We start from the raw sequence: 19,706 nt of genomic DNA, 5'->3' as shown, positions 1-19,706 counted from the left end.
GAATTTCAGGGCCCCATACAGCTACATTATCTGGGCCCCCCTTTTACTGCTCGCGGGAAAAAGACGCCGACGCCTCCCATTGAAATCAATGGGAGGCATTTTCGGGCCGTTTTTGACGAGTTTTGCGACGTGTGAATTAAACCTTAAACGTATAAATTCCCTGCGAGTGGTGCAGCACCCCAGCCTACTGTATAATGACATTCTGCAGCTTTCTGTCTTCCTGCTTCAGTTCCTCATGATTTTCAAGTTCTCTGCCTGCTGTCTGTGAATGAGAACATTAAAACCAGTCCTGGCTTATTACTTTCACAGCTTATGGTCTTGTTACAATGTATCAGTGTAGATAAGAGCCATCTGCCTAGAGTCTAGCACAGGAGAGGGGTTTGTGCTGTTGCTGCGTTTAGCTCACAGATGATTGACTGATACATTGTAACAAACTTTCTTATATACAACTTTAACGCCATACTGCCATACATCCCCCTCTCTAGATAACGCCATACAGACCCCCTGTAGATAACGCCATATAGCCCCCCTGTAGATAACGCCATACAGCCCCCTCTGTAGATATCTACAAAGGGGGCTGTATGGCGTCATCTACAGAGGGTCTGTATGGCGTTCTCTACAAGGGGGTCTGTATGGCGTTCTCTACAGTGGGGGCTGTATGGTGTTATCTACAGAGGGGGCTGTATGGAGTTCTCTACAGAGGGGCTGTATGGCGTTATCTACAGAGGGGGCCGTATGGCGCTAACGCCATACAGCCCCCCTGTAGGTAACGCTATACAGCCCCCCTGTAGGTAACGCTATACAGCCCCCTGTAGGTAACACTATACAGCCCCCCTATAGGTAACGCTTTACAGCCCCCCTGTAGGTAACACTATACATCCCCCCCTGTAGGTAACGCTACACAGCCCCCCTGTAGGTAATGCTATACAGCCCCCTGTAGGTGACGCTATACAGCCCCTCCTGTAGGTAACGCTATACAGCCCCCTGTAGGTAACGCTATGCAGCCCCCCTGTAGGTAACGCCATGCAGCCCCAACTCCCCCCAAAAAATCTGACCTACAGGGTGTCCTACAGAAGACATGTATCCCCTATCCACAGGATAGGGGATACATGTGTGATCGCTGGCATTGATAGTGAGAACGGGGGACTGAAATTCCCCTGAAGTTCTCCATGACTAACCTCTGACTTCCGGCGTCTGCGCAGCTCAATAAAAATGAAAGGAGCGCTGGTCACGCATGCGCAGAAGCGCGACCGGCGCTCCATTCATTTCTACGGAGCTGCCGACACATACCCCGGAAGTCCGAGGTTTGTCATGGAGAACTTCAGGGGAATTTCAGTCCCCGTTCTCCCTATCAATGCCAGCGATCACACATGTATCCCCTATCCTGTGGGTAGGGGATACATGTCTTTTGTTTAATGGCAGAGCGGGGAGATACCTCCCTGCTCTGCCGTAGTGTTCAGTGGCGTCGCGCTGTAGCAGCCATAGCGGCTGCTAGCGGAGACTCCGGCCATGGTGGGGACCCGTGCCGGCGGGTGACACGGGCCCCCTCATGCCGCGGGCCCCCGGCGGTAGTTACACCACTGGCCGGGCCCCTTACAGAAGTACCCCTAATACCCCCCTGATGGCGGCCCTGCGTACCTAAGCAGGAATAATATATAATGGGAGGGATTATAGTGTCTCCTCTCCTGGATCCAAATCTGGTTTTGACTTAAAAAAAATGCATACAAAATCTGCATGAAATCTGCACTGTGTGAATAATAATGATGATAATAATAATCTTTATATAGCGCCAACATATTCCATAGCACTTTACAATTCAGAGGGAACTTATACTGACAAAATCACCCATTACATAGTGACAAAACAAATTTACAATTCAAGCAAGAGTCAGGACCCTGCTCGCAAGAGCTTACAATCTATGAAGGCCTTATACTAAGGCTGGATTCACACGAGCATGTTACGTCCGTAATGGACGGAACATATTTTGGCTGCAAGTCCCGGACCGACATCACTGCAGGGAGCCGGGCTCCTAGCATCATAGTTATGTACGACGCTAGGAGTCCCTGCCTCGCTGCAGGACAACTGTCCCGTACTGTAATCATGTTTTCAGTACGGGACAGTAGTTCCACAGAGAGGCAGGGACTCCTAGCGTCGTACATAACTATGATGCTAGGAGCCCAGCTCCCTGCAGTGTGTTCGGTCCGGGACTTGCAGCCGACGTACATTCCGTCCATTACGGACGTAACATGCTCGTGTGAAACTTCTGGGTCAGCAGATTGGATCATTGGCAAGAACTGGCCCAGTTTGCCATGGGTGTACTGTCTTGTCCACCCTCCAGTGTAGCGTCAGAGAGGGTATTCAGCGCGGCAGGGGGCTTCGTCACCCCTAAGCGAACAAGATTGTCCGCCAACAGCTTGGAAAATCTCACGTTTCTGAAAATGAATCAAGCGTGGATCGGTGAGGATTTTAAAACCCCTGTGCCTGATGCCACTGATTAGATCTGACATTGCTGCTGCTACTGCCGCTGCCGCCTGTTACTGCCGCCTGCTACTACGGGATTATGTCCTGTCCACTCTTTTTTTAATGTGCCGCTGTTGGTGCTGCTACTACTTCTACTACCAATCCACCCCCAGTGCCGTCTGCTACAAGCAGGCCTGCCCCACCACAGGGCTTTGTCCTGTGACTGTTGTCCAGTCTCTTTTTTTAATGTGCTGCTGCTACTACTACTACCACCCTTGCTGTCTGTGTTGGCTACCTCTACTACCACCAATACACCTCCACTGCCGTCTGCTACAAGCAGGCCTGCCCCACCACAGGTCTTTGTCCTGTGACTGTCATCCAGTCTCTTTTTTTAATGTGCTGCTGCTACTACCAGTCTACCACCCTTGCTATCTGTGTTGGCTACCTCTACTACCACCAATACACCTCCACTGCCGCCCGTCTGCTACAAGCAGGCTTGCCCCACCACAGGGCTTTGTCCTGTGACTGTCCAGTGTCTTTTAATGTGCTGCTACTACTCACCCTTGCCAATAAAAAGGGTCAATTTTTGGAGGGCTTGCACTCAAAAGCCATTGCTTGTTGCTTTTACATCCATGTATGGAAGAACCCCGGCAGGCATCTGCCAAAAAAAAGGGTCAAAAGGGCTTTTGTTGGCGTAACTTTGACACTAAGGGCTTTTAAACAGTGTTATACACGATTTTTAGGGGCTTTCTTGTATTACAGGTTCGGTCAGAACTAGTTCGGTCCGAATCGAACTTTTTCACGAAATTCGGCGAACCTGCCGAACCGAACTTTTCATAAGTTCGCTCATCTCTAAACCAGAAATATGTTCAGATAGCCCCGGGGTCCTTCCAGGGGCATAACTAAGAAAGACTGGGCCCCATAGCAAACTTTTGACTGGCCCCCCCCTCTGCTGGGTATCACACAACCCCCCCCCCATTGTAGATAGTGCCTCCCTATAGATTCCACCACACAGTGCCCCCCTATAGATAGCACCATACATAGCCCCCTGTAAATAACGCCATACAGCCCCCCTGTAGATAGCGCCATACAAACCCCATCTGTAGATAACGCCATACAGCCCCCCTGTAGATAGCGCCATACAGACCCCCTCTGTAGATAACGCCATACAGACCCCCTCTGTAGATAACACCATATAGCCCGCCTCCCAAAAAAAAAAACGGCCTATAGTGTGTCCTACAAAAGACATGTATCCCCTCTCCACAGGATATCCACAGGATAAGGGATACATGTGTGATCGCTGGCAGCGATAAGGAGAACGGGGGACCGAAAGTCCCCCGAAGTTCTCCATTACGAACGCTGGTCACGCATGCATTCATTTCTATGGAGCTGCTGACACAGACCCCGGAAGTCCGAGGTTTGTCATGGAGAACTTAGAGGGGACTTTCGGTCCCCCGTTCTCCTCATTGCTGGGCATCCCAGCGATCCCACATGTATCCCCTATCCTGTGGATAGGGGATGCATGTCTTTTGTAGGAACAACCCCTTCAGTGGCGTCGCGCTGTAGCAGCCATAGCGGCTGCTAGCGGAGCCTGCGGCCATGGGATGGGGCCGTGCCGGCGGGTGGCACGGGCCCCCTCATGCTGCAGGCCCCATAGAATTCGCTACGGCTGCTATAGCGGTAGTTACGCCACTGCATATAGGTTTGTACGACGTAAAACTACAGCTCCCAGCATGGCCTGAACAATGGTAAGGATATGCTGGGAGATGCGGTTTCACAAAAAAAATCATACCACCATCATCTCGCTGCAGATCATACAGTGACTACAATACGGATTAGAGGCAGAATAAACATTTACATTAAGTGACTCACCGGTGAAGTCTCAGTTTCTAGTTCTTTTCTTCTCCCTCCGGTTCAGACATCTATGATGGATTTCTACCAGCCATGACCCATTTCTGCAGTTTTCCATTTAGATGTCTTCAGCTTCTCACTTTTAAAACATTTCTGCACCTATAAACAAAGTTTAAATTCTCAACACATCTAAATATAACTGTCACACACACACACACACACACACACGCCGTGCCCCCTGTAGATAGTGACCTACCATAGCTTCCCCTATAGATAGTGCTCCACGTATAGCCCACCTCTGTAGATAGTGTCTCACATATAGCTCCCCCTGTAGACTGTGCACTACATATAGACCCCCCTGTAGATAGTGGCCCACATCCCCACATACAGACCTCCCCTGTAGCTAGTGCTCCACATATAGACCCCCCCTGTATATAGTGCCCCACATATAGACCCCCCTGTATATGATGGCCCACATATAGAGCCCCCTGTATATAGTGGCCCACACCCCCACATATAGACCCCCCTGTAGCTACTGCCCCACATATAGACCCCCCTGTAGCTACTGCCCCACATATAGACCCCCCCCTGTATATAATGGCCCACATATAGAGCCCCCTGTATATAGTGGCCCACACCCCCACATATAGACCCCCCTGTAGCTACTGCCCCACATATAGACCCCCCTGTAGCTACTGCCCCACATATAGAGACCCCTATATATAATAGCCCACATAAAGACAACCCCCCCCTGTAGATAGACCCCCCCACTATAGATAATGCCATTCACATTCTTATGAGGAAAAAAATAAATAAACTTGACATACTCTCATGATCCCATTCCCACGCTGTTCACTGGCGATGCAGACATGCTCTCTTCTGAGCATGTCTGCAGGAGCTGAACGAGCGTCCTCCAATGACGCTGATTGGCGGGGCAGAATGACTTGCCCCGCCAATCAGCACCTTCCAAGCATGGAAGCGGCGCGATGATGCCAATCAGTGTCATTGTAAGGCACTGGATGGTCAGGCACGGAACATGCCCGGCCATTCAGTGCTAATACATGTATTTGGCTGCCGCTAGCACTGGGGCCCCCTCCGGTGCTAGCGACACCTACAGGCATGAGAGGGCCTGTGTAAGGCTCGGTGGCGCGGGCCCCACAGTAGCGGCGCTACCGCTGTAGCAGCCATAACGGCTGCTAGCGGCGCCACCGGGCATTTGGTGGGCCTGGCGGCACGGGCCCCCTCAAGTCCCGGGCCCCGTAGCAGCCGCTACGGCTGCTACTGCGGTAGTTACGCCACTGGGTCCTTCAATGGACCCTGGGCTGTCTGGCCATACAAGTTGTGGGCTTTGATCGCGTCACAGTTATCCTCTGCAACGCGATCAAGTGCAGTCCCCTCTCCTTGAACGCCGCGATCAGCTTTCATCGTGGAATTCAAAGGGTTAACGGCGGAGACAGGATGTTTCTCTAGTCTATCAATCGCGTGCACAGATAGTTGTCACACAGGACGAGAATGTTCGTCCTAATGCGCCAAATACTCGCTGCTCAGGACGAGCATTTTCGTCCTGTGTCGGCAACCAGTTAATGTTCGGTGCAGTGTACATTTTTGATACATCTATATAGTGGTCAGTGGTTCTCTGATGCAAAAAATAGAGAATACTCCCTTGGCGCCAGGGGCGTAGCTAAAGGCCCATGGGCCCCGATGCAAAAATCTTTCTTAGGGCTCCCCGCCAACTTCTTCTCATGGACGACAGCCCGCAGCATTCAGCTGCATCGCTGGGTCTCCTAAGTGACCCACCAATGCAGCATTAGCAGCCAGGGACGTCACTAAGGTTTTAAAACATCAAGGTCAATAGCCCCAATATATATGCCCCCCCAAAAAAATGTGTGTGCGTCTATGTATATATATATATATATATATATATATATATACATACACACACACTAGTACAGTGGCGTAGCTATAGGGGTCGCAGCGGTCACAATTGCGGTCGAATAAACATTGCGGCCTATATTTCCAATTATAAAGTTGAGGTTGTCATTTATTTGTATGTTTATATGTTGGGGTTTGTGTTACCATGTGTATTTGAACTGCATGTAAATGATTAAGTCTATCAACATGACTTTATTTAGGCCTTCATCACACAGTGCAGATTTTAATGCAGATTGTGCATTTAATTTTAAGCCAAAACCAGGAACGGTACCTACAGGGCCGCCATCAGGAATTTCAGGGCCCCATACAGCTACATTATCTGGGCCCCCCTTTTACTGCTCGCGGGAAAAAGACGCCGACGCCTCCCATTGAAATCAATGGGAGGCATTTTCGGGCCGTTTTTGACGAGTTTTGCGACGTGTGAATTAAACCTTAAACGTATAAATTCCCTGCGAGTGGTGCAGCACCCCAGCCTACTGTATAATGACATTCTGCAGCTTTCTGTCTTCCTGCTTCAGTTCCTCATGATTTTCAAGTTCTCTGCCTGCTGTCTGTGAATGAGAACATTAAAACCAGTCCTGGCTTATTACTTTCACAGCTTATGGTCTTGTTACAATGTATCAGTGTAGATAAGAGCCATCTGCCTGGAGTCTAGCACAGGAGAGGGGTTTGTGCTGTTGCTGCGTTTAGCTCACAGATGATTGACTGATACATTGTAACAAACTTTCTCATATACAACTTTAACGCCATACTGCCATACATCCCCCTCTCTAGATAACGCCATACAGACCCCCTGTAGATAACGCCATATAGCCAGCCCTGTAGATAACGCCATACAGCCCCCTCTGTAGATATCTACAAAGGGGGCTGTATGGCGTCATCTACAGAGGGTCTGTATGGCGTTCTCTACAAGGGGGTCTGTATGGCGTTCTCTACAGTGGGGGCTGTATGGTGTTATCTACAGAGGGGGCTGTATGGAGTTCTCTACAGAGGGGCTGTATGGCGTTATCTACAGAGGGGGCCGTATGGCGCTAACGCCATACAGCCCCCCTGTAGGTAACGCTATACAGCCCCCCTGTAGGTAACGCTATACAGCCCCCTGTAGGTAACACTATACAGCCCCCCTATAGGTAACGCTTTACAGCCCCCCTGTAGGTAACACTATACATCCCCCCTGTAGGTAACGCTACACAGCCCCCCTGTAGGTAATGCTATACAGCCCCCTGTAGGTGACGCTATACAGCCCCTCCTGTAGGTAACGCTATACAGCCCCCCTGTAGGTAACGCTATGCAGCCCCCCTGTAGGTAACGCCATGCAGCCCCAACTCCCCCCAAAAAATCTGACCTACAGGGTGTCCTACAGAAGACATGTATCCCCTATCCACAGGATAGGGGATACATGTGTGATCGCTGGCATTGATAGTGAGAACGGGGGACTGAAATTCCCCTGAAGTTCTCCATGACTAACCTCTGACTTCCGGCGTCTGCGCAGCTCAATAAAAATGAAAGGAGCGCTGGTCACGCATGCGCAGAAGCGCGACCGGCGCTCCATTCATTTCTACGGAGCTGCCGACACATACCCCGGAAGTCCGAGGTTTGTCATGGAGAACTTCAGGGGAATTTCAGTCCCCGTTCTCCCTATCAATGCCAGCGATCACACATGTATCCCCTATCCTGTGGGTAGGGGATACATGTCTTTTGTTTAATGGCAGAGCGGGGAGATACCTCCCTGCTCTGCCGTAGTGTTCAGTGGCGTCGCGCTGTAGCAGCCATAGCGGCTGCTAGCGGAGACTCCGGCCATGGTGGGGACCCGTGCCGGCGGGTGACACGGGCCCCCTCATGCCGCGGGCCCCCGGCGGTAGTTACACCACTGGCCGGGCCCCTTACAGAAGTACCCCTAATACCCCCCTGATGGCGGCCCTGCGTACCTAAGCAGGAATAATATATAATGGGAGGGATTATAGTGTCTCCTCTCCTGGATCCAAATCTGGTTTTGACTTAAAAAAAATGCATGCAAAATCTGCATGAAATCTGCACTGTGTGAATAATAATGATGATAATAATAATCTTTATATAGCGCCAACATATTCCATAGCACTTTACAATTCAGAGGGAACTTATACAGACAAAATCACCCATTACATAGTGACAAAACAAATTTACAATTCAAGCAAGAGTCAGGACCCTACTCGCAAGAGCTTACAATCTATGAAGGCCTTATACTAAGGCTGGATTCACACGAGCATGTTACGTCCGTAATGGACGGAACATATTTTGGCTGCAAGTCCCGGACCGAACATCACTGCAGGGAGCCGGGCTCCTAGCATCATAGTTATGTACGACGCTAGGAGTCCCTGCCTCGCTGCAGGACAACTGTCCCGTACTGTAATCATGTTTTCAGTACGGGACAGTAGTTCCACAGAGAGGCAGGGACTCCTAGCGTCGTACATAACTATGATGCTAGGAGCCCGGCTCCCTGCAGTGTGTTCGGTCCGGGACTTGCAGCAGACGTACATTCCGTCCATTACGGACGTAACATGCTCGTGTGAAACCCAGCCTAAGAGTTAAGAAGACCTGTACAGTTCAGGGTTCCCCTCTACAGGAGGTGGAAGTAAGTGATTTGCTTCAGGCCAAAATCAGGCGCTAAGGGGTTCAATACAATAAAATAGTATTATAGACAACAAATGTACTGGACCCATGCTGTTGTTTGCTTTATATTTTACATCCCCATTATTTCCTACAGACACAATAGTACAGTGAACCATAAACCAGTTAATACTCTTGGACTCAAATGATGAAATACAAGGTAATGGGTAGAATGACATTAATATTCTCACTATGGTGCGTGCAGCCCACAGAGTGTATTCTAATCTGGTCATTGCACTTTATTGTGGACAATAAAATATATGATTGCATTGGAAGTGGTTATTAACAGGGGAATGGTGGAAAGGTTAACTTATAGTGATATAGCTACAATTATTCCTTGACACTGCAGTTATCTTCATCATCTATGGGTGGAAAAGGAGGTGTCAATGAGACCCATGTAAGATATATAGAAATGTTACAGTAAGAAAAAATAAAGGCTTTAAACGTGTTTAGGTTTTACTCATTCTGAATAGAGAAAAACTTTGTAGAGTTAAATTAAAGAGCTAATGTGGTCTTTTAGCTGGGATGTTTGGAACTGCGGTTGTATGGATGTGCTTTGTTTACGCATTCACATCCATAGAGTCCTTATAGAAGCACTGCATACATTGAACTGAAATTAATAGGGTTGTTCCAGCTGAAAATCCCTTCTCCGACTCACTGGCGATAATTGGACCGGCAGCAATGATGGGGGGGGGGGGGGTGTCACACATTTCCCCTATAGTTGTTGCTGCAGAAGATATATGGTATTGTATGGTGACCATTCAAATCAATGAGCTACCATGTACTACGTGGTTGTGCGGAGTCCTCCAGAGTGGAAGTGGTTCTTTGCTTCTTTCCTGAGTTTGGGTAATAGAGGTCCCAAGCAAGGGATCCCTCAATATGACCTCAATCCGTCAAGAATTCCTCAGCACTCCAAACACCTTTAATTGCTTTTAGTACCAGATTTTAGTCCTACTGAACCTCTATCAACGGTATCTCTGCGTGGTTAGAGGATGTGAGTATAGACCCTAATGGAGTATAGGGAGCTGGAGGCATATAGTCAGGGGTTGTCCTAATGAAACAACCCCGTTAATGAGAGAAGGGGTAGTGGTAGTGTGAAAGGTGAGGTGCTGTACAGTAGTAGTCGAGCTAAGAGAAGGATATACACATGTACTGATTTTAGTCATTGTAAAGCACAACGCAAAATAAAAATGAAGGTTCCATGAATCATACCTCAAAATTGACATCACCTAAGCAGCGAAACGTTAAATATGGACCAACAATCCTCAATACATCTTCTTTACTTTCATTCTGAATTGTGAACTTTGGCAGAAGAGGGTCCCATTTCTGGACAATGAAACCAACAGTTGTCCCAGGAGGAGCTTGTACTTCCAGCTAAAAAGAAAAAAGTTAAATTAGCCATACTGCCAAATGTAGTCTAAATGTTCATCTAGAACAGTAACTTTCAATACCCTTGACATTACCAGGGGGCTGTCACTTAGAGCTGATTGTCAAAGTAAATCATTCAGCAATATCCATCCTCAGCAATATGTCCATTATAAAACAAAGAAAGCCATAATTTCCTCTCTGTGTGTCAAAACCATCACAAATGTAGTAAAGTGTTTAATTGTGCACAAAAATGCATTACTCAGAGCACCATGTAAAGAGCTAAGTAGATGTGTACGTGCTGATGTATATACGTATATTTATTTAAAGAACTTTTACATTTTATTCATCAAACTATGTAAGTAATATATATATAAATATATATATATATCTCCAGACGTGACCTCTATTTCAAAAATACGAACATTTTAAAAAGTCTAAAAATAAAATAGTAGCAGGGGTGTGCTTGTATCTGGGACTTGGAGCCAGTGAGGGCCCCAAAATTAAGAAGTTACATCTCTGCACAGGAGTAGACTTTCTAATATAAGTCGCTTTGGGAATAGTAGAAACCACAGTTAGGAGAAATGTAGGAAATTGCCTTGTCTCAATCTACATGTTTCAGGTGTCAAAAATGTATCAAAAATGCAATGGTAAGGCTGCTCCTAATGTCAAATATACAGAAATACATGTATGTAATACGTATGTAAAGGGACCCAAAATCCATTTAACAAATGTTACATACTATGTATATATGTTGCCTCATGCACACGAACGTATTTTTTTCCTTCCGTAAATACTGGCGTAAATACGGGTCCATTGTCACACGTATTCGACCCGTATTCCACCAGTATTTACGGACCCGTGCCCATAAATATGTGTCCGGTGTCACCAGTATTCCGCCCCTTATTTACGGACCCGTTTTCTCTGCACTAATCGGCAGCCCCTTCTCTCTATCAGGATAGAGAGAAGGTGCAGTCCTTTCGGGCAGAGTTTCCGCAGCGCTTGAAAGTAAAAAAAAAGTTCATACGTACCCCGGCCGTTGTCTTGGTGACGCGTCCCTCTTTTGACATCCAGTCCGACCTCCCTGGATGACGCGGCAGTCCATGTGACCGCTGCAGCCTGTGATTGGCTGCAGCGGTCACATGGGATGAAACGTCATCCTGGGAGGCCGGTCTAGAGGAAGATAAAGAAGATAAGTTCTGGGTAAGTTAACTTTTAATACTATTAACTCCAGCGGTAGTCACTGTCCCGGGTGCTGAAAGAGTTACTGCCGATCAGTTAACTCTTTCAGCACCCTGGACAGTGCACACACGTAGCCACCCGTAATTACGGGAGACCCATAGACTTCTATGGGCTGCCCGTGCCGTTATTACGGCCTGAAATACGACATGTTCTATATTTTTCAACGGCACGGGCACCTTCCCGTAAGCATACGGGAAGGTACCCGTGGCCAATAGAAGTCTATGGACTCGTAATTACGGGCGTTTTTACGCTCGTGTTCATGAGGCCTGACTCATAATAAACTAAGCAAATAGCAGTTGGGGGTGTATGAGGAGGGAGAGGGGGCACATTTTGTGGGGTGTTGTATAATATTGTTCAACTAAAGAAAATTATACAAGTTGTGGGTTGGTTAAATAATTTGTAGATGTGTTAAAGGTCAATTACATTTAAGGGGTATTGTACATTTTAAAAATTTGGTATAAACAGGACCTATCAGCTATAATAAATACTTGCATTCTCCATGAAATAACCATTCTGGATCACCTTTTCTTAGAACTCTACATTGTGCTGTTTCTATATTATTTCTCCTCGAAATGTATGAATAATGTATGAATAAATTGACAACTAGGTGTTACCATTCCCCTTGTCAAAACCATGTACATTTAAACTGTCTGTCACTGTCAGTACTGATTGGACAGTGTCAGATAGTGTGGCGAAAGACAAGGGGAATGGTAACACCCAGTTGTTAATTTATTCATACATTTCCAGGAGGAATAACAGAGGAATGGCACAAGGCAGCATTCTAAGAAAAAAATAGTTATATAATGGGTAATGAAACTACTTACTAAACAAACACTTCAAAATAGCTAACAGGTCCTCTAAAACCCCTTGAAGTCGAAGTCCAATTTTTTTTCTAAGAGCAATAACTTTTTTATTTTTTCGTTAATGGAGTGGTATAAAGACTTATTTTTTTTGCAGAAGGAATTGTAGTTTCTATTCTATTTAAAGTACCATAGAATTTACTGGGAAACTGAAAAATATATATTTGTGAGGTAAAATTGGAACAAATTGCAATTCCTCCATTGTTTTTTTGGGGTTTAATTTTTTACGTTTTTCACCATGCGGTAAAAACAGCAACTTAACTTTATTCTGCTGGTCAATACGATTACAGTGATACCAAATATATATATATATATTTTTTAGGGTGTGTTCACATCTGCATTAGGTTCCATTGATGGGTTCCCTCAGACCTTTGTCAGGGGAACCCATCAACGGAAAGACAAACATAGCTTTCCATTAGCATTACCATTGATTTTGCAGTCCGGGCTCATTGAAATGAATGAAAAGTGTGTGACGTGTTTGTACTGTACATACACTTATGTTTAGATCTACCCAAAAATGAAAAAACATCATAAATGCAAAAAAATCAGTTTTTCAGCTGCCAAAAGTGTCAAATTGATTTAAATATGGATTATACACAACACTGAGCATCTAAACCCCCATACCATGCATTTCCTGACAGGAGGCACTCTGCAAATTGTGAAGGTTCCAGACAGTGGTTTCCACTAATGATTGCCTTTGTGACATTTTGCTTCAAACAGTTATCTTCTGCAAAAATGGCATGCATTTTCAAGGTTTATACTCAAAACGTGTGTCAAATCACAACATAAGCATATAAAGAGTTCCTGCACACCACATACATGCAGATGTTAATATGCACGAAACTGATTAAACTAGCAGGACACAAAATAATGAATAAGACACGGATTACACAATGCAATAAACAGATAATGCCCCCCCACAGCCTGTGCATTAATAATAATAATAATAATAATCTTGATTTATATAGCGCCAACATATTGCACAGCACTTTACAATTTAGAGGGAACATGAAACAAACAATATCAGACATTACATAGTGACAAAGTTAATTTACAATTCAAACCAGAGGAGTGAGGACCCTGCTCGCAAGAGCTTACAATCTATGAGGAAATAAGGGAGACACAATGTGTAACAGAGTTTGTTCTGTACAATGGTCCAGCCATCTTTTATACACATGGGGTGTTACACATAAAGTTGCATGAGCCGGTCACCAGCCAGTATCCGTGTATGAAGGACATGTAGAGAAGGAGTGAGAGGGAATCTTATTCTGATGACTAATCTATAAGGGGGCCATGGAAAGGAGTCAGATTAGGGAATGATATAGGCCTGTCTAAATAGATGTGTTTTCAGGGCACGTTTAAAACTGTGGATATTGGGAATTAATGTGATTGTCTGGGGTAGTACAGGGTGGGCCATTTATATGGATACACCTAAATAAAATGGGAATAGTTGGTGATATTAACTTCCTGTTTGTGGCATATTAGTATATGGGAGGGGGGAAACTTTTCAAGCTGGGTGTTGACAATGGCGGCCATTTTGAAGTCGGCCATTTTGTATCCAACTTTAGTTTTTTCAATGGGAAGAGGGTCATGTGACACATCAAACTTATCGAGAATTTCCCAGGAAAAACAAGGGTGTGCTTGGTTTTAACGTTACTTTATTATTTCATGAGTTATTTACAAGTTTCTGACCACTTATAAAATGTGTTTAAAGTGCTGCCCATTGTGTTGGATTGTCAATCCAACCCTCTTCTCCCACTCTTCACACACTGATAGCAACACCGCAGAAGAAATGCTAGCACAGGCTTCCAGTATCCGTAGTTTCAGCTGCTGCACATCTCGTATCTTCACAGCATAGACAATTGCCTTCAGATGACCCCAAAGATAAAAGTCTAAGGGGGTCAGATCGGGAGACCTAGGGGGCCATTCAACTGGCCCATGACGACCAATCCACTTTCCAGGAAACTGTTCATCTAGGAATGCTCGGACCTGACACCCATAATGTGGTTGTTTACCATCTTGCTGGAAAAACTCAGGGAACGTGCCAGCTTCTGGAAAGTGGATAGGTCGACGTGGGCCAGTTGAATGGCCCCCTAGGTCTCCCGATCTGACCCCCTTAGACTTTTATCTTTGGGGTCATCTGAAGGCAATTGTCTATGCTGTGAAGATACGAGATGTGCAGCAACTGAAACTACGGATACTGGAAGCCTGTGCTAGCATTTCTTCTGCGGTGTTGCTATCAGTGTGTGAAGAGTGGGAGAAGAGGGTTGGATTGACAATCCAACACAATGGGCAGCACTTTGAACACATTTTATAAGTGGTCAGAAACTTGTAAATAACTCATGAAATAATAAAGTAACGTTAAAACCAAGCACACCCTTGTTTTTCCTGGGAAATTCTCGATAAGTTTGATGTGTCACATGACCCTCTTCCCATTGAAAAAAACTAAAGTTGGATACAAAATGGCCGACTTCAAAATGGCCGCCATTGTCAACTCCCAGCTTGAAAAGTTTCCCCCCTCCCATATACTAATGTGCCACAAACAGGAAGTTAATATCACCAACCATTCCCATTTTATTTAGGTGTATCCATATAAATGGCCCACCCTGTACATTCCAGAGGACTGGTGCATTGCCTCACACCAGAAATGCTCTACATTCTTAGGCCCCCATGACACGTGGATTTTCCATCCAGATTTACAGGTGGCAAATCTGCAGCGAAGGACTGTTGCAGGCAAATACATTTGTTTTTAAAAATCATTTATTTATTAATTTAAAAAAATCTCAAATACAGGCTGCGGATTATTTTCCACATGGAAATCAGATTATCAAATCCGCAGCATGCTCATTCTGTTCTGGATATTCACTGTGGATTTCACCCTTTTCACTGTATTAGGGTGAAGTCCTTATCACGTGTGGATTTTGCTTTGGAATGACTGCGGAAATGCTGCAGTAATGCAAACACGATGCAGAGAATAATAGACTGCAGCATCACATGGGTTGAGACGTCATCCCAGGAGACCAGCTCAAAACAGACCAGCCAGGGAAGCACAGACCGTTCGCTATGGCAGAGAAGGTGAGTTTGTGATTGACAGTCACTAAACCATGGCAACTCCAAGTCTCGCAATTTAATCCCTGAGATGCCATGATACAGCGCAATCATGGCAAACAAAAAAACAGAGGGCTCTCTCTTTGTCTCCCCAACATCAGCCATGGCTATGCAATCATAATGGCTATTAATGTTATAACAGCTTGACAAGGGGTATGCTGAGTACACTCCAGCTGTGCCGCCAACTAACACTAACATCCAGACACCATAAGTGACGTTGGAATAAATGGCCCCAACTGTCTCTTTATTAAATTACATGAACTATGAAAATATCTGTAAACATATTATAAATGCAAGGACTTGACGCTTTATAATGTTTTATAATACACTAGGGAGGTCAGACTGTGAACAATTTAGGCAGTACTGATAGAACAGCAATGTGCCGACTCGGGGGTGACAGATATGTCATGGGTGCTGCGTCCTTAAAACCATAATTCCCCGGGATCTAGCACTTTGGACGCACCATGGCTCTGTTAAGCTCCATATATATATATATCATAACCAGGGGTACCATACCTCCGACCGCCACCTATTTCCAAAACACCGTTTTAGTAAGACCATCCTACTGCCAGTGGTCATTACAAAGAAGGGACAAAAAAAACACCAATCCACCAAATAAGGTTGAGAAACACCAAGGCGGGTGGCTGTTTCTGGTCTTGTGGGAAACTGCTGATCCACCCTCTACGGACACTGCTCCTAAAGAAGAGCAAGTCATATGACCCTACCTACTCACATTTTCCTCTTACCCCATCCTCTATTTACCCTTTCAAAATCTGACCTTACCCTGACCTCCCCTTAAGCCCTATTTCTATCGACCCCTGTAATATCAGGCCTATGCTAGTCTGCGCCCCGCTCCGTGCCTTTTCTTGAAAAAGGGTATGCTAAGTTCACTCAATCTGTGCAGCCAACTCCAAGCAACCGCCACCCACCTCCCTTTTTTCCCTTTTTTTTATAAATTCTTTATTTATAGAAAGAAAGATGTACAATTTTTGTTTATCAAAGGAGCTAACGAAGACGTAGACAAGCTCTGTAAGTCATATCCAGCAAAGAACAGGCACATACACAAAATGTACACATAAAATGCAAGAAACCCATGCAGCAATATGAGGTACAGAGGAAACCTAACAAAAAATGTAAAAACTATGTACAAAGGAGAGAACAAGTACTATGCTCATTAACCCCTTAATGACCACCGATAAGCCTTTTCACGGCGCTGTATCAGAATAAGTAAACAGAGCAGGGAGCCGTTAAATCTCCCTGCTCTTAGCTACCAGATGTAGCTGAGGGTTGAGGGCATCCCTGCTCGAACGTGTGAGATTGATATTAGTATTGATCTCACCCGTTTAACCCCTCTAGATGCGGCGCTCAATAGCGAGCGCCGCATCTGAGGTGTTTTGGAGAAAGGGAGGGAGCTCCCTCTCCCACCAACACCTGGCAATAAGATCGCCGAGTATCTGTGTCTCCGATGCAGAATGCCATCTGAATGCCTGCTAGGTCATGCCAGAGGCATGGCCTAGCAGATGCCTGTCCGTTTTAAAAGTATTGCAGTGTATTATAAAAGCGATCGGAGCATATTAAAGTCCCCTAGTGTGACTAGTATAAAAGTAAAAACAAAAAGTTGAATAAAGTTAATAAAATGAATGTAAATAAAAATGAAAAACGAACTTTTTTCCCCTTACAAAATGCTTTACTATTAAAAAAAACACAATCAAGCAAAAAAATTACACATATTTGGTATCGCCGCGACCGTAACTACCCCGACTATAATAAAGGTATTACATTATTTAACCCACACGGTGAACGCCGTAAAGAAATAAAATAAAAAATAATGGAAACATTTCTGTTTTCTGTGAATCCTGACTTAAAAAAAATGTGATAAAAAGTGATCAAAAAGTCGCATCCACTCCAAAATTGTACGAATAAAAACTGCAAGATGTCCCGCAGAAAAAAAAAATCCCTCATACAACTGCATCGGCGGAACAATAAAAAAGTTATGGCTCTTCAAATATGGAGACACGAAAACAAGTCATTTTGAAAAAAAATTGTTTTTACTGTGTAACTAGTAAAACATACAAAATCTATACAAATTTGGTATCTTTGCAATAGTAACAACCCGCTGAATAAAGTTATTGTGTTATTTATATCACACAGTAAACGGTGTAGATTTAGGACGCAAAAAAGAGTGGCGAAATGTCAGGTTTTCTTCTATCCCCCCCAAAAAAAAGTTAATCAATAAATTATATGTACTTCAAAATGGTGCTGTTAAAAATTACAACTTGTCCCCCAAAAAACAAGACCTTATACAGCTATATCGACACAAAAATAAAAAAGTTATAGCTCTTCGAATGTGACGATGGAAAAACTTAAAAAATGGCTTGGTCATTAGGGCCCAGAATGCAAGCAGGGGGAAGGGGTTAAAGAACATATACTTGTATATTATGTCATTGAGACACAAAGGCAAAGAATCAGAGAATGTAGCAGATAAATGGTCTAGGCAAGTGTTCTTTTTTCCCTTTTTTAAATATTGGATGCATACTCCATGCGTTCGTGACTATAACAAGTGTGACTTATCATATAATTGATAAGGCTTAGATTCCCATCTGCCATTTCTCATCAACACCTTCTCAGGTAAACCCCATCTTGCAGCCTCTGTCGCATCCCTGATCCTAAAAGAGTGGGAATTTTATTCCCAACAAGGAAGACCGAGACATGTAAGCAGGTTTTGGAAGACGTCAATAAACTGAAAACAAGAAAGCGCTTTGCCATTTTTATGAATTAATAGGGTGCTCACCTTTTGTGATTCTGATTTGAAGGAAGTCAAGCATGTCTTTTCCTGCTTTATCCGTTTTGGTTTGGCAAATGCAACACACTGCCCTATCTGCCAAATAAACAACATCCAACGAGGTGTAAACCATCAGGGTTATGCCAGACCTACTAACCAATTCACCGAAAGTTTCAAAGAATGCTAGCACAGAAGCCTTTCAAGACAAACTACACTATTAAGCAATCTGTAACGGCAGGGGGTAGGGAGACGGACAAGTGAGCCCTAATCTACCCGCCACTCTGTCCCTGCCTACTTGCAACGACCCGCCCTAGGCGACGGGGTACAACTGGGCGGCGGTCCCTGCGCTCAGTAAGTGCACGACAAACACGACAAACATACAAGGAACACAAGCAAGGAAAAGGGGCCGTTGCCCACGGCAACACCGTGAGCAACCAGAGTGGTGAACGAGCCGAGTCAAGCCAGGAGTGTGCGAGGTACAAAACGAAAAGCAGAAGAGTAGTCGGTAAGCCAGGGTCGGTATGGAGCAGGATCAAAAATAGCAGGAGCTGTAGCTGGGCCAGGAACCACAAGGAAGGAAACAAAAGCAATAACAAGCACCGAGGGACAGGAAGTGCAGGCTTAAATAGACCGAGGGCGGGAGCTAGCTGAGTCTGGCCAGGTTACGATAGGCTCTCCCACTCCTAAGCCTGCCAGCCTGAATGGTGGAAGCAGGAGTCAGTCTCAGGGATGTATTCTCAGGTGCTGACTGATTAGTTCTGGGAGTTAACCCCGCAGTGCCTGGCAGATCCTTTACAGTACCCCCCCTTTTATGAGGGGCCACCGGACCCTTTCTAAGTGGACCTGGCTTACTGGGGAAACGCAGGTGGAACCTCCTGACCAATACCCCAGCGTGAACATCCCGGGCGGGTACCCAAGTCCTCTCCTCGGGCCCGTATCCTCTCCAATGGACCAGGTACTGGAGGGAGCCTTGGACCATCTTGCTGTCCACAATCCTGGCCACCTCGAATTCCACCCCCTCCGGGGTGAGGATGGGAACAGGAGGTCTCCTCGAGGGAGCCAAGGACGGGGAGCAGCGTTTGAGGAGGGAGGCATGAAACACGTCGTGTATCCGAAAAGACGGGGGTAACTCCAGCCGGAAGGAGACAGGATTGAGGACCTCAATGACCTTATACGGCCCAATAAACCGGGGAGCAAACTTCTTGGACGGAACCTTGAGACGCAAGTTCCTAGACGACAACCACACCAGATCCCCGACCATAAACAGGGGGTTAGCAGAACGTTTTTTATCAGCCTGAGTTTTTTGTACGCTCTGGGACACCTCTAGGTTTTTCTGAACCTGGGCCCAGACTGTGCACAGTTCCCGATGAACGACCTCTACCTCAGGATTGTTGGAACTACCAGGTGAAACGGAGGAGAACCGTGGATTAAACCCAAAATTACAAAAAAAAGGAGAGACC

The 19,706-nt window shown here is 45.6% G+C and overlaps 1 protein-coding gene across 1 annotated transcript in view; it reads right to left on the bottom strand.

The window, feature by feature from the left end:
- PLSCR5 (phospholipid scramblase family member 5) overlaps positions 1 to 19,706 on the bottom strand; it is a 74,130-nt gene that overhangs the window by 20,629 nt on the left and 33,795 nt on the right. The window contains exon 5 of the mRNA XM_075863643.1: positions 10,102 to 10,263. Within this exon, the coding sequence (XP_075719758.1) occupies positions 10,102 to 10,263 (162 nt within the window). The remainder of the gene's footprint in view (positions 1 to 10,101; positions 10,264 to 19,706) is intronic.

Source organism: Rhinoderma darwinii, chromosome 4 (assembly GCF_050947455.1).
Source record: "Rhinoderma darwinii isolate aRhiDar2 chromosome 4, aRhiDar2.hap1, whole genome shotgun sequence".
NCBI classification, from domain to species: Eukaryota; Metazoa; Chordata; class Amphibia; order Anura; family Rhinodermatidae; genus Rhinoderma; species Rhinoderma darwinii.
This window is presented reverse-complemented; position numbering and strand designations above follow the sequence as displayed.